General features: G+C 49.9%; 1 protein-coding gene across 1 annotated transcript in view; it reads right to left on the reverse strand.

Moving 5' to 3' along the window:
- UBE2H (ubiquitin conjugating enzyme E2 H) overlaps window positions 1-1,823 on the reverse strand; it is a 93,699-nt gene extending 91,876 nt beyond the window's left edge. The window contains exon 1 of the mRNA XM_075558658.1: window positions 1,354-1,823. Coding sequence (XP_075414773.1) covers window positions 1,354-1,406 — 53 coding nt within the window. The 5' untranslated portion in view covers window positions 1,407-1,823. The remainder of the gene's footprint in view (window positions 1-1,353) is intronic.
- Between the last annotated feature and the right edge of the window lie 13,537 nt (window positions 1,824-15,360).

Below are 15,360 nucleotides of genomic sequence, written 5' to 3' on the forward strand. Positions count from 1 at the left end.
TCCCAGCCCCCACTGCCAAACCCAAAACAAAAATAAAGAAGTACTTCTAAAAAAAAAAAAACTTCAGCCAATTTCCTAAGTGAAACATCTGCCCGTGACCACGGGTCTCTCCAAAGGGGTCAAACCAGCCAGTCAATTTGAGCAACAAATCACAGGCCGAAGGAATTCACCTGAAGAATCTCGCCAAACAACTAGTTATATAAACAAAACCCCGCAACCCAGAGAAATGGTGGGAGGTGGGGAGAGAGGGAGGGAGCGCAGCAGGGGGCAGAGAGGATGTTTTAACCGCTTTTCACAGCCCCCCAACACACACCCAGGAATAAATTGTTCAGGGCTCTGGCCTCACTGCCTCCCCCCCACACCCTCTAAACTAACCCTTCTTCGATCATCCAGTCCTCAAAAATCTCTAGTTGGCTAATCAACTATCAGTCCCAGATCCAACTCAAACCACAGCCCTCAAGGTGGGCTGGGGTGGGGGGAGGGGGGTGAAGAGGCGCTACCTCCAGACTGTTAAAAAGTTGGGGTGTAAGGATCCAAAACGGACGGCTGTCACGATTCCCCAAGAAGCTTACCCTCCAAAGGAGGAGTTGGCTTAGGGAGTCCGGGGACGATTCTGTCCAGGAGTCCCCTTCCTCCGTCCACCCACCCCACCCCCCTCCACCCCGGCTGTCAGTCACAATATGGAGGGTGCCTTTGCGGGAGGGTCTGGGGGTGCTCGCCACACACAACTGTCGGGGGGACAGGCTTTGTAGGGAGAAAGACGGTAGCGCTCTCTCGGGGGGAGGAAAGCTTCGGAGCGGCCCAAGCCTCAAAATAATCAGGCCCCGGCGCGGCCGATTCCCTTCCTAAAAATAGACCGGAATTACGGATAAAGGAGGTCACCCGAGTTACTCCGAGTGAAGCAGCATTGCGAGCGCGGGGGCACCTCCAGAAACGGGGAGAGGCTGCCCTCTCGGGAATGTCTACCTCGAGCCCCTAAATCCAAAGCGAGTAAACAGGAAAGAGAAACCATGAGGGTGGGCTGCGAGGTGCTGGGGACGAGAGCGCGGTGGCCAGGCTTGCCCCCCCCCTCAAATAAAAGGCCCTCCCAACGTCGGGGAGGGAAGTCACGGGTACTAGGGGTGCAAGGAGCGCGAGGAACGACGCACGTTTCGGGGTTCTGCAGAGAAAGGGGGAGCTGAGAGGCCTCTGGCTCCGGGAAGGTGCCTCGGAGCCGCCGTAGGCGCTCGGGGCGGGAGGAGAGTCTCGGACAGTGGCCTGGGGTGCCCCGGGGCCCCTGCTGGGCTTCAGAGGGGGGCTGGGCACCCCCCGCCGCCCCCCACACGCTGCCCGATCGCCCTCCACGAAGGATACAGCTTGACCACGTCCGTGTCCATCCGCCTCTTGCCCGGACTAGGGGATGACATGGTGTCGCCGCCGCCGCCGCCGCCTCTCTCCCCTCCTCGGCCCGTCTGTCACCGGCCCCGGGCCCGGCTCTGAGGAGCCCGCGGCCGCGCCGGCGCCTCGGTGGAGATGGCACCACCCTGCGGTCCTGTCGGGTCCTGTCCGCCGCCGCCGCCGCCGCCGCCCCTCGCACGGGGACACCGAGCGCTGTCCGGCCGGGTGGGGGTGGGGACCCGCGGCGCCCGGCTCTGGCTGGCCCGCTCCGGCGGTGGGTCCGCCGCGGCCCGGCCCCCGCGCTCCGCCGCGCCGCACGACGCTCCCTCCTGCCTGCTCCGGCTCGCTCGCTGCGCGCCTGCTCGACCTCTCCCGACTCCCTCGCCGCCTCCAAGACGAGCGGACGACTCCCGCTCCGTCGGCCTCTCTACCCGAGCCTCGCTCTGGACGTCGTGACGTCACCTCTGTGACTTCATTGGCAGGGCGGGCTTGTCGGCGAAAGGGGCGGGGCGCCGCGGCAGCGGCGTGGGCGCTCTTGGGGTATTCTGGGAAGTGTAGTTCCTTCTTGCCCGCCGTCTCAGCTCCCAGTCCCCTCCCCCTCTTTCAACTCCTCCCCAGCACAGGACCTAATCGCTCAACTGTCAGTGTCGTTAAGTTTCATGGTCAACAATAGCAGTAAATAATGACAACATTATTACACTACTGTGTTTGAGGGTAATGAACTCCCTTTGCACATTATTAAAAATAGCTTTTTTTTTTTTTTTTTGGAGGAAAACCTGGTGATCCTGCCCTCTGCTCCTCCTTGGATGGAGGAAATCTATTTGCAGTAATTGTCCTTCCTCAGAGCTTGAAAGCCAAGGCTCATTACCCTCCACAGACACACACGCACACGCACACGCCAAACCCATTATCAAACTCATAGTGTTTGGGGATTTACATTTTAAGCATTAGGTTTTCAAAAGGCGATGGTTTACAGGGGGAGCTGTAAATCTGTTTTGAGTCTGCACTCAGATTCAGCCTCCATTGTGCTCTTTCTGACCATTGAGCACAGATGTCAAAGGCTTTGTGCTAGGGCAGAGTGTCTTAGAAATTGGATTGCTGAGATGTCCCTGGCCCTTGGGAACTGAACTGGGAACACCTTTAATGGAAAGTGGGGTACTAGGGAGGGTCCCATGGCTACCATTTATACCCAGACTATGGTGGTTGGAGGCCTGCCCCACTGGTAAACAATAGAGCATGTAACCCGGTCACGGTCTGCGTTCCCACGTCTACTGTCCAACCTGCAACTGTGATGAATTGATCTGCCACCAATCATGCTTTTGTAATGTCTTTTGTTTTCCATCTTCTATAATTAGCAACATAAACCCTGAATCCGTGGACATCTCGTATTCATAGTCTTCATCAGGATGATTTGTCTTCATCTTTGTGTTATTTAAAACTTAATAAATAAATCTCTATAAATTACATTTAAATTTGGGTCTCCTCCCCTAAAACAACATCAACCCATAGGGGAGAGCAGAATTTCTCCAGGGGGTTTCTAAGGTGGTAAATCTTTCAGGAAGCAGAGATTGCTCCTCTCATGGAGTGGCTGGTGGGTCCAACCTATTATCAAGTAAGTGCTTAACCAGTGGGCCACACTTCCCTCCACCTATAGCACCCCTATTTCCAAGATTAGAGTTATGATTTGAGATTGAATGCTATGTGGAAGGCTATGATCTACAGTGGGAACCCTAAAAGCTATTTTTGAGTCTCAACATACTTTTTTCTGCCATTAAGCCAAGTCTAAAATGATACTTAAATTTGGGATTTCTTTTCAATGTGGCTAATGTTTAGATGAGTCTGAGGGCAAGCCTAGAGCGGGCAGCTTTGCCCTGAGGGAGAGTGAATTTGAAAGTAGAGTGCAACTCCAGGTGAGTTCTGAGAGAGATTTGCCCCCTTGGGCCTGCACGGGGGAGTCGGGGAACTGGCTTAACCCCGTCCTTAGTGATTTGCTTCCAGTAGCCAGGATAAGTTAAAAGGTGGGGTCCTGGTGGCTATGACTCAGGGTTTCCTGGTCATGAGTCATAACCTGCCCACCACTTGACCAGGTGGTCCAAGGCCCAGAACCAATCCTACAAGCTTTTAAATCTTTGTGTAAGTATCCCAATCATGGCCCTTTCCCCACTTTTGTAGTCTCACCTGTGACTAGGGGAGAGGATGAATTGACCAGTCATGAGTTTGTAATGATTTCCTTTGTGTGTATTTAGCTCCGTGGCTGTGAATCTTTGACTCCATTTTTTTTTTCAGGAGAAACAATAACAATTTATAATTTATCAAGGGATCATGAGACTGGGAGGGGGCAGGGAAGGAAAAGGAAGAGCTGATAATGAAGGGCTCAAATAGCAAGCAAGTGTTCAGAAAATAATGATGGCAACACATGTACAAATGTGCCCGACACGGCTGATGCATGCGTTGCTATAAGGGCTGTAAGAACCCCGAATAAAATGCTCTTTAAAAAAAAAGTTCCAAAATCTCTGCAGCCTCTCCAGCATTTGTTGCTCTCTTTTTTTGTTTTTTAATGACTCCATTTTGGCCTCCTGCCGATGGATCTCCTATCTAAGATGGTTGTTTTGTCTCTGCCCTCTTTAAGGCTTCATAAAAGGAGCTATAGAATATGTTTAAGGAGCCTTGATGGCAGTGAGCTTTGTATAGAATAGGTTTGAATTTAGGGCAGTTTCCCCACCCCCCAAGCACAATTTGAAGCAGCAAGGTGGCAAAGCCATGGACAAATTAGTACTGGCATCCTTGGTCCACAGAGTATGAAATCATTACACAAAGTAAGACCACAGGAAGCTCACTGCCATGTAAAGCTCACTCAAAGTGACCCTGCAGGACAGGGTAGAACTGCTTGTGTAGGTTTCCGAGACTGTAACTCTCTTCAGGCGTAGGAAGCCTCACAAAGTCAAGGTCTGACCAAAGCAAACCCCCCACCCCATCGCAGAAATGCTGCAGCTCAGGACAAAGATCATTGTGTCCTCCAAACGCCCACACCAACTTCATACACCGGTTCGTTCATTCGCTAATTGTTCATTGAGGACCTTCTGGGTGCTAAGCTTTCTGGTGGCCACTGAGGAAATGATGGTGAGCCAAGCGAGGCTCTCTCTAGAGCTGCGGTTGTCAACCTGTAGGTCGCGACCCCTTTGGGGGTCCAACGACCCTTTCACAGGGGTTGCCTGGTTCATAAGAGTAGCACAATGACAGTGATGAAGTAGCGACGAAAATAATGTTATGGTTGGGGCGTCACCACAACATGAGGAACCATATTAAAGGGTCGCGGCATGAGGAAGGTTGGGAACCACTCTGCTCTAGAGTCTCAGTTCCCAAAGTTGGCGGATCATTGGAATCACCTAGGGATCTGATGCCACTACAGAGCCCTGGGCTCCTCCCACTAAAGATTCTGATTCATTAGTTTTCTAAAAGAGCCTGGGCACTTGTAGTGACATCAGATCCCCAGGTGATTCCAATGACCCGCCAACTTTGGGAACCTAGGCTCTAGACTTACATTGCCTTCCCAGGGTGGTCTGCGGATCAATCAGGCTCTCTCCCGAGTGAACATCACCTGGGAACTTGTTAGAAATACAGCAGAGAGCCGCATCTCAGACCTACTGAAGTAGGATCTCCGTCTAACAAGCTCCCCAGGTGATTCCTGTGCACACAGAAGCTGGGGGGGGGGGGAGTGGTAAGGTGGGGCTGGAAACAACCCACTGATGGCTAGTCAATTCTGACCCTTCGTGACCATCCAGGCCAAAGGAGGGTTTCCACGGCTATCAATGTTTACAGATCATTGCCATGTGGAAGTCTATTGTCTCAGACATCTCCCTCGTTTGGACTGACACCATGACTGCCCCATTAGGCTCAAACCTGGTAAGGAGTGGGAGGAGGCTGCGGCACCTGGCAGGGTTTCTAATCAGCTGTATATTGGCTGGCTTTGAATTGGAAGCCACTCAGCGTCCCCTAATAACAACTGGTATGTAGGCAGACTAGCATTATGCATGGAGCAGATGGTGGGTTCAAACCACTGACCTTCGGGTTAGTAGTCAAATGCTTTAACCAGTATGCAACCAGGGCTCCTGAAGTTAGAGAGGGGATTCTCAACCTGTGGGTCGCAACCCCTTTGGGGCTCGCACGACCCTTTCACAGAGGTCCCCCAATTCATCATAGTAGCAAATGACTGTGATGAAGTAGCAACAAAAATCATATTATGGTTGGGGGGTCACCACCCCATGAGGAATTGTCTTAAAGGGTTGCAGCATTAGGAAGGTTGAGAACCACCGCTCTAACCTTTCCCCCACAAATACTCTTGTACTTGTCAACGACGTGTTGTGAGTGGAGGCCACACACACACACCCGGGCAGCTGTCTGCAAAAGGGGAACTTGGCTCCTCCTTCTAGCCCAGCTAAAGGCTGCTTCTTAACTGCCTCTGATCACATGTGTTGCTCCTTCCTCCCGCAGAAGGCAAATCCATCTGAAGAGCCAGGTCTGAATGAAGAACTTGCTAACCTCCTCTCACTGGGCCACTTTGTCGACGAGAACTACGAAAGGAGGAGAGAATTGTCTGCTGGCTATGCATGCCCCTCTCCACTCTCAGGGCTCCTCTCCCCCGCAAACCCCCAGGGCTCCCCACTCTCCTACCCTGATGAACCCCAACTCTTACACTGAGACAGACTCTAGTGCTCTTCAGCATCGCCTGGGGAGCTTGTTAAGCTCACGAGGGACTTGGTTTAGAAGGTCTAGATTGGAGCTTGGACATCCTGGTCCTTAACAAGCTCCCCAGGTGATTCCAATGCAGGCCAAAGTTTGCACAGGCTGGTGCGCTAAGGTTCCTTTAGCAGTCCTGCAACAGAACACCTGCCTAAGCAGGGTAGGTAGGCCCTGAGCCTCTATAGACATGTTATAGCAGATAAGGGGAACACCTGTCTGCTCTCTGTTCCTTCCCCACCTGAGAGCAACAGTGACCAGCTGGGTGGGCCCAGAGTCAGAGTGTGGCATCCAGCAGACACAAAGGACTGGTCAAGAGGAGATGCTTGGGAAAGGGATATTTCCCATGGCTCGTCACACATGCCCCATCCCGGGTAATCCACACGCAGGACAAACGCAATCTGAGGAGTCTGAGAATCTGGTTCCCAACAGCCCTAAAGAAATGGGCTCCTCCATCGGGAAAGGCCAGGGAGACAGTCCCCTGGGCCGCCACTGGGCTTCCCCAGGAAGAGCCACTGTGTCTCTGGCAAGAGGCTTAGCTCTGGGTTGAAAACGTGGAGGCCGAGGACAAGCCTGTCCCGCTCCGCCTCCAGCGGGTTAAAAACCCTATGTGAGAGTCGCTTTTCACCAAGGTCAGGGGAGGGGTCGCTTGCCAGGTAAGATGTGTGCTACACAGCTGCCAGGAGTGGCTTCTGAGCATGCGCTTTTCAGACGAGCGCCGTGTTCAGTACGTTTCCATGCCTGTCACCTTGCGAAAGCGGATTGCCAGTCTGTTGCTTCTGAGGCACCTGTAGGTGGGTCCGGGCTGCCAACCGTTAGGTTAGTGACCAAGCACTTCACTCCTTGCACCACTCAAGCTTCTTAATATCAGTGACCGTCTTACTATTGGTGAAGGTCTCTTCGGGTGATTAAGAGCCATGCCCACTTGCTCCTCGTACAGGATGTATGAAACGCTAACAGGGGGCATTGGGGCCTTTTCACTGCCCGCTGCTCCCCTGGCTCTACAGATGAGCCGTTTCCGAAGCAAGAAGAGGTGAGAATCCCAAGACAAACAAGGATGAAACTCCTCCAGCGGAACACATCCAAATCCCTTCCTAAGGTGACAGAGGCTCCAGAGGCCGCAGCCAGGAGACCATGGGACAGAGCAAAGGAGCCATGCAGACCCAGAGCAGAGAGGCGGCACCCCAAGGCCTGAGACTTTGAGAGAGCGGGCTGGAACCACGGGTGGGCTTCCTGGCTCACAAAGGCAAGAGCCACGGGACATTGTGGCTAAAGTAAGGTGACCAGACGTCCCGCTTTTGGCGAGACATTCCCAATTTTTAACAATCTGTTCTGCATCCTGCGGCGTTTTAAAAAACTCCCGATTTTTGGAAAGAATGCACGACAAGCAAGGGTATACGGTTTTCAGCTGCCATGTGGCTATTTCACCAGGATATGAGTTTTATCAATGGTGTCCCGCTGGTGTCCCGCTTTACCAATGTTAAAAATCTAAGGGACTGAGGAACCAGAGACTTGGACTGTATCCTACATGTTTTCTGATCCTGATTTGTAATAACCTGTTAACTTCCTTCATAATTCAAACCAAAAAAGTCACTGCTCTAGAGTCAATGCTGATTCATAGCGACCCTATATGACCAAGTAGAATTGCCCCTTGTGAGCTTCTGAGATCGCAACTCTTTGTGGGAGCAGAATGCCCTATCCTTCTCCCAAGGAGTGGCTGTGTGGTTTCGAACTGCTGGCCTTGCAGTTAGCAGACCAACATGTGACCACCAGGGCGCCCACTTCCCTAATATACATCCATACCTGAGAGTATTGTCTGGAAGCAAGCCCAGAAGAAGGGTAGAATACCATGAGCACACCCATTGGTATCAGAATAGGGAGAAAGAAGACGGAGGCTGGAGGCGTGTCTGACCTCCACATTCTGGCAATAGGCCTAGTGAAGGGTGGAGATGGAGGTCAGCCAAAGGGGGTCAGCTATGACCTCCATGCCCTTTGCTCAACCACTGAAAGACAAGAACACGCCTCTTCTTTAGATGTCAGGACATCAGTTCCCTCTGCGTGCTGAATTTCACATTCCCATGACACACCTTTCTCTGTATCTTTCCATGTGTTCCTTCATGAATCCAGCTTCCCTCTTGTGACCGCCTCTTCCATCTCCCACCAGCACCCCCACCCCACTCTGTATCTGTGCCCCATCCCAAGCCTCCCCTCTGATTTCCACAGGACTCCTGACCCTGCTGTGGCCAGTCGAGTCCAAAGGTACCCCCAAAGCCATCTTTTAGGGGGCCAGGCTAAAATTGAGCACATGATCTTCCTTAGGATCCCTTTAAATTTGTTCTAGTTTGTAAAATTTTCTGCTTTCTTTACAATTGAGTTTTTCATTACTTTGTTATTGTTGTTTGTTTTGTTGTTAATATTGTTTGTTTTTCTGTATATGAAATCCAGAATAAGTAAATCTATAGAGACAGTAACTGGGTTCATGGTTCCTTGAAGTTATAGCAGGGGAGGTTAGGGGTGAGGAAGGGGGAGCGAATACAATGAGCACAAGATTGAAGAAAATATTCTAAAATGGATTGTGGTGATATGACTGAACTATTGAATTAGATGATACATGAATTATATGCCAATAGAACTGTTGGTAAGAAAAATAATACAGTGTTGAATAGCAAAGGAGTACAACAAAATTATCTTTTGCTCTTTTGACTCCTGGATTGGGGGCTCTCCCTCAGCAGAGGGAAACAGGTTCTCATCTGTTTTTCAATATTTAGGTGCACTCAGAATGCCAAAAATGTACTCAAAGGGAGTGGTGGGGCCCTGGACTGTCTGCTTGTAGGTGTGCCCAGCACAGGCAGTGTGCTGGAAAGAGCCATGTTCTCTTATCAGGAGCAACCCGGGATGCCTACGCTGACAGCCATCCAGCCCTGCCTGACTCGCCGTCTTGCCTTCTGGGAGGAGATGTGTTTGGGGCCTGTTTATCTCTCCTCAGGGCAGGACCACCTTTGACCAAGGGGGCCTCTGTCCCAGGAGGGCTTCTCAAGGGCAAGAATATAAATGTGGAGAGAACCTAACACTCTGAGACACCGGAGGGAGGAAAACAAATGTAGTCGCTGGGTGGAGTGAGTGGAAGAATCCAACTAGGAATTACTCTGCTTCTAAAGTCACCTGTTAGCCCAAGGGCAGCAGCACTGCTGGTGTGTTACATGTTTGTGTGTGTGTGTGCGTGCGTGCATACTCTTCTGCATCATTGCTAATCCCCGGTTCCCTCCTGTCGTTGTTAACCCAAGCGGACTGCTTCCAATTGCTTCTGACTCATAGCAACCTTGTGGAGGCTTTCAAAGACTAGAAATCTTTTTGTTGTTAACAGTTTTATTGGCACATGATTTGCATAGCATGCACTCCAATCATTCAATCATATGAAGGAAAATTTGTACAATCATCACCAGATCCATTTGAGAACATTCCCTGCCCCCACCCCATGGGTGAATGGCCTTTACAATGAGTTGCGTAATCACAGTCAGTTCTAGGGCTCCCTTCCCCCTCCCATCTCCATCTCCCACTCCCGAAATCCCCCTTCCCTCCCTATCACCCTTTCCCTACCCCTGCATCCCCTACCTACCCCGGGATCAGTTAGGGTCACTAGGCATCCACTCCTCCTGTGGGTCACAAACTGGGACACTCAGCAGAAACAATAAAAGCCAAATTTGAAATAAGGTGGTAAGGCTCAAATAATAATAATAATATAAAGACCAAAATACAAATAATTAGTAAGAAAGAAGAGACCCTCATCAACATTCCAAAAGCCAGGGAACAAATTTCTGTCATGGAACAAGTAAGAGATACTTGCACCCAGAACCAATTCAGGTAGGGTTTATAGGGAGGGCATCTGGCCAAGTATCAAGTTCAGTTCAGCATATTCAAGGTTACAATGGTCTCTGCCTGACAGCAAGGCTTTTGAGACTCTTGCCTGTGGCTAGAGCGGACCTGCCAGCGGCTCAGTGTGACCCGATACTCTGCGGGATGGGTTTGGGGCTCCCACTGCTCTGTAGCCTTCAACAATTGGTGTTCATAATTTTAGCTCTGACATTTTTTCTTTGCCATATTTGGATTTTTATAATTGTCATCTTCGGATCACACAAGCTGGTGTGCTGCTTCCTCGTAGTTGACTGCTTGCTTAGACGGCTGCTTGTTTGAATACAGACTTTAAGACCCCGGACACTATCCCTACTGCTAGCTGTGCCCCGTCTCCTTTCTTCACCACACTGTGCGGTAGCACTCCTGTCTTCCGGGATCCTTTCATGAAGGTCAGTGTCGAGCAGGGCCCTGCGTGATCAGAACTAAATGTTCTTGAACTAGGCCTAGCGTTAAGTAGGGGCCCAGACTAACTGCTTGTCCTTGGGGTTTGCATGCCTCAGGTTTATTTTGGCAGTCGTAATATGACAAAATCACAATCCTTAATATTAACTGCATCAATAGCAGCCATGAGCCAATCAGCAACCAAACAAACAGAACACACACACACAAAAAAAAGGAAAAAAATCACAAGACAAGCTACAAGCTGGAAAGCAGAACCCCATAGTTACAAAGAAGTACAGCATTGTCAATCGCCCCCCCCCCACCCCGGGGTAGATGTCGATTGCACTATTATTGTCAATTTTCCCAAAGACCCAGCCTTCCAAACACTGTCAGTGTGAGGGGTCTATGCGAGTACAATTTCACCTTGAGCTGCAGTCCTACACAGCTGGAGCTCTCCTTTGATTGGTCTCTGTTGATCCTAAGTATGGGGGCTGATGCCAGTGGTGACCTTCCTGGGCCAACTCCCCCGAGTGTAGATCCCAGCCTCTCAAGTCACTATAGGGCGGGTACTGAGGCACTACTGGGTCCCCTTCTACCAGACACCCACTGAGCCGGGGCTTTCCCCAAGGTCCAACAACCATCACTCTCTGCTTCCTTCCCCGAATACCCCATCCCTCATCCCTCAGCCCAAGCTTTGAGATAGGGTTCAGTTCATTCAGCAGGACATCTGTGTTAAGTCCTCCTGGTGTAGCCCCTGCATTATGCCCTGCTGCCTGCAGAAATCTTTACAAGAGTAAACAAGCCTCAACTTTCCCCCTCAGAGAGGCTGATGGGTTGGAACCTCCAACCTTAATCCCACAGCACCATGGGAGCTCCTTGTTGTTAGGGCCCTGAAATCAATTCCAATCTACAGCAACCCCATGTGATTTCTTGTACTGCCCCCTAAGGTTCCATTGACTATAATCTATACAGAAACCAATTAATAAGTCTTTTTTCCATGGATTCATTGGGTAGGTTGAAACCATCAAGCTTTGGGTTGGCAGCCAAGCACTTAACCCGTTGCGCTACCAGCATGCCTTATACTCTTCTTTAGGAGCAGAGCTGTGGTCTCTTTTGTTGTTGTTGTTAGCTGCCCTTGAGTCGGTTCTACGTAACCCTTGGGTTACTTAGTAACCCTAAGTCCAGCAAAACAAGACACCGCCAGTCCGGAGCCATCCTTAAAATCATTGCCATGTTCAAGCCCATGGCTGAAGCCACTCTGTCCATTGGTCTCCTCACTCACTACTTACTCTTCAGCCTCTAGAACAGTCCCTGGCAAATCTCATGTGCGGTTCACAAATCGTGTGTGGAAGTGAAAACAGAAACAATAGCTGCTGCCCTTCGTGTGGGACCCGATTACGTGTAGAAGGCACTGCAACATGGAGGTGACGGTTAGGCTCATGACCTCTCAGCCACACAGTCGCTTGGCAAGGGGGAGCTTCGCAAAACTCCTGTGGCACTGAGAATTGTCCAGAGACCATGAACAATGCAAGCCCGTCTCCTGCCCACAGGCCCTCCACTCCATTTTGTGAAGCCCATCGTTCCATCTCAGGGTCTCAGCACCACCCCCCTGCTCTCACTCCTGCACTGGGTGCTGCACCTCTGATGACTCTGCTGCCTCCACCACTTCACACGGGGCCATGCATGTGCTCTGCGATGGCATAATCGAAAATTTCCATTACACGTTAAAAAAGTAAAGAACGGGATTCTGAAGCAGGACTTTTTTGGTTTGAATCCTGGATTCACCCCAAACGGGGTCCACTATGGAACTTGCTCTTGGCCTGATTGTCAGGATGAAATAGCTCAACAAAACAAACCTCCCTGCCATTGAGTCAATGCCAACTCCTCGTGGCCCTGTAAGGCAAGGTAGAACTGCCCCTGTGAGTTTCTAAGGCTGTAACTCTTTATTGGGAGTGCAAATCCCATCTTTCTCCCACGGAGGGGACTGATGGTTTCGAACTGCTGACCTTGTGGTTAACAACCCAATGTATAACCATTACATCACCAGAACTCCTTAGAAGGAAATAAGCCCTCAAAAAATGTTAATCCGGATTATCATGAGTCACTAAGCTATTTCTTGAAAGCTTCGCGTGTGCAGTGAAGTGAAATTTCTTGGAATGGGTCTTCTAGCTCTGGACTTTTAAAACTGCCCCCCGGTTGCTAGGTGGAGCATGCACATCAGGTACAGAGGACTCTAATTCAGGATTGGCCCATTTTGCCATTCCACTGGGTATAAAAAGAGGCCCTCTCACAAGTAGGAACAGAGGACTCCCACAACCATCAAGCAAGAAGAACCATCCGCAGAGCACATGCAAGACCCCTGTCTGAAGTGGTGGAGGCAGCAGAGTCATCAAAGGCTGCGGCATCAAGTCCATGAGAAGAAACGAGGAGCTTCACAAAATGAATGAAATTGGGTGACTTTGAGCAGGAGACTGGCTTGCAGGGTGGGTACCCTCTGGACAATTCTCACTTACATAGGAGCTTTGTGGTGCTCCCCCTTGCCAAGGGACTGTGTGGCTGAGAGGCCAAGACCCAGAGGCATGCCTGCCAGCATGGCTCAGAAGAGGCACTGTGAATACAAGGAGCGTATCCTTAATGTTTTCTGATCCTGACTTGTGGTAACCTATTAACTTCTCTAATAACACCTTGTAATTGTGAGCATTGCCCGTAAGTTCTGTGTGTGGTCATTGCAGCAGATTATCAAACCCAGGAGAGGACTGTCATGGAAGGGATGGTTGGTATCAGAATAGGGTAACGGAAGTTGGGGGGTGATGGTATGGATCTGCCCTCTGCCTCATAGAATTCATCTTTGAGCAGGCAGGGTGTCGGATTCCCCTTCTCTTTTGTGTCGCCCGAAAAAGTTCCATGGGGTCCCCCACCCCATGTCCTCAGTTTGGCTTCCTCAAACAGTCAAAAGAACAGGAATTTCATCATATATTTATTTATGTGTTTGGTTGGGTTCTCCAGAGAAGCAAAAACCAGTGACACTTGCATGTGTCGTCTATAGAAGGAGACTGATATCAAGAAATGGCTTATGCAGTTGTAGAAATAAGTAAGCCCAGTTCCGTTCAAGTCAGGTTCCATCTGACTCATGGAAGCTGATGACCAAGAAGCAGGAGGATGAAGCAAAGACAGCAGAGGGTGTAGGCTGGTGGATGCAGAGGTAAATATGAATCTGAAGTTGGCTGAAGAAATCCACTGCCAGTAGTCCGCTGATGGGCAGGTGACGCAGCAGGAGATTAAAGAACCAGATGCAAGATACAGCTCCAGTATAAGGTGTAGGGCCAAATAGGATTGATTGAACTCTGCTTGCTCTCTCTCTCTCTCTCTCTCTCTCTCTCTCTCTCTCTCTCTCTCTCTCTCTCTCTCTCTCTCTCTCATACAAAAAAGGTTTATGACACCAAAAAGGTGTCACTAGGCTGCACCCCAGTTGATAGGTTGGGCTCCACTTGACCACTAACCAAGAGTGTCTACTTGACATAATCGTTCACCATCACAAACCACCCCTTGTCAACTTGAGACCTGTACATAATATGTAATCACCAAAAAACAATAATAAATCATACTTGTGCCTAACACAACACAACTAGTATGTGCACAACTGAAAATGCACTAATGCCACTTGCATCTCATATTTTACAAGTGAACAAAACAAATACATTTGGTGCATATATACAAATAGAAATGACTCAGAACAATTACAGTGCTCATTTCTACAGCTGGAAGCATGGCCATAACTGGTCTTTACAATAACTTCATCTACTACCCATTCCATATTTCCTTTACCCTCAGCAAGTGCCTCAGCTGGTTGTGGGTCTTTGCCTGGAGGGGTGACCCAAACTTCATTCCTGAAAAGTCTGGGTCATAATGAGTCATGTCAGAAATGGGCTGCTTGACCATGGACTTTTATCACAGAGCCTGACAGTACCAAGAGACAACGTAAGGAATCTCCTGGATTCCAGTTAAGGAATCTCCTGGATTCCAGACAGATTCTTCTTTCCCTCCATGATGTGACACCAATCCAACGGCCTCTTGGTAATCAGGATCAATCATACCACTCTATGCAGTAACACCCTTCTTTACCTGTTGATCCGCAGACATGAGGAGCCCAAATTAGCCAGGAGATATGCTTGACTGACAATTCAATGCAATCAGTGCTCCTTGCAGGTGGGAGTATTCCTCCTTTTTGAACTAGGACCTCCAGCCCTGAATCGCATAGGGTCACTGGAAAAAGAAGAAAAACTGCCGCAAGTGGGCCACGAGGAGTAATAGTGAGTGGTACCACTCTTATCTCCACTCTTTGGTTCCTGCACCTGTGAATCGTGACTACTGGAGACACAGCACCATATATGGGTCACTGGTTTTGAGTTTATACAGCTTCCTGGAGAACATTTCCCCAACCTTGCAAGGCGTCCACACCCAGCTGACACCGTATTGTGTCTTTCCATCATTCTATCAAGCCAGCTACTTCAGGATGATAGGGAACATGGTACCACCTGTGGATCCCATGAGCATGGGCCTGTTGCTGCACCTAATTTGCTGTGAAGTGAGTTCCTTAATCAATGCAATACTGTGTGTGATGCTACACCAGTGGACAAGACATCCTATATGTCTGCAAATGGTAGTTTTGGCAGAAGCAGTACATGCGGGGAAGACCGTTATATCCAGAATAAGTGTCTATTCCAGAAAGAACAAAGCATTGCCCTTTCCATGATGGAAGTGGCCATATGTAATCACCTGACACCAGGCTGCTGGCTGAGCTCCCTGAGGAATGAGCCCATATTTTAGACTCGGTATTGGTCTCTATTGCTGGCAGATGGGGCATTCAGCAAGACAGTAGCCAAGTCAGCCTTGCTGAATGGAAGTCCATGGTGCTCAGTCCAGAAGTAGCCTCCATCCCTGCCACCATGTCCA

The sequence above is a fragment of the Tenrec ecaudatus genome, chromosome 9, assembly GCF_050624435.1.
Source record: "Tenrec ecaudatus isolate mTenEca1 chromosome 9, mTenEca1.hap1, whole genome shotgun sequence".
Taxonomy (NCBI): Eukaryota; Metazoa; Chordata; class Mammalia; order Afrosoricida; family Tenrecidae; genus Tenrec; species Tenrec ecaudatus.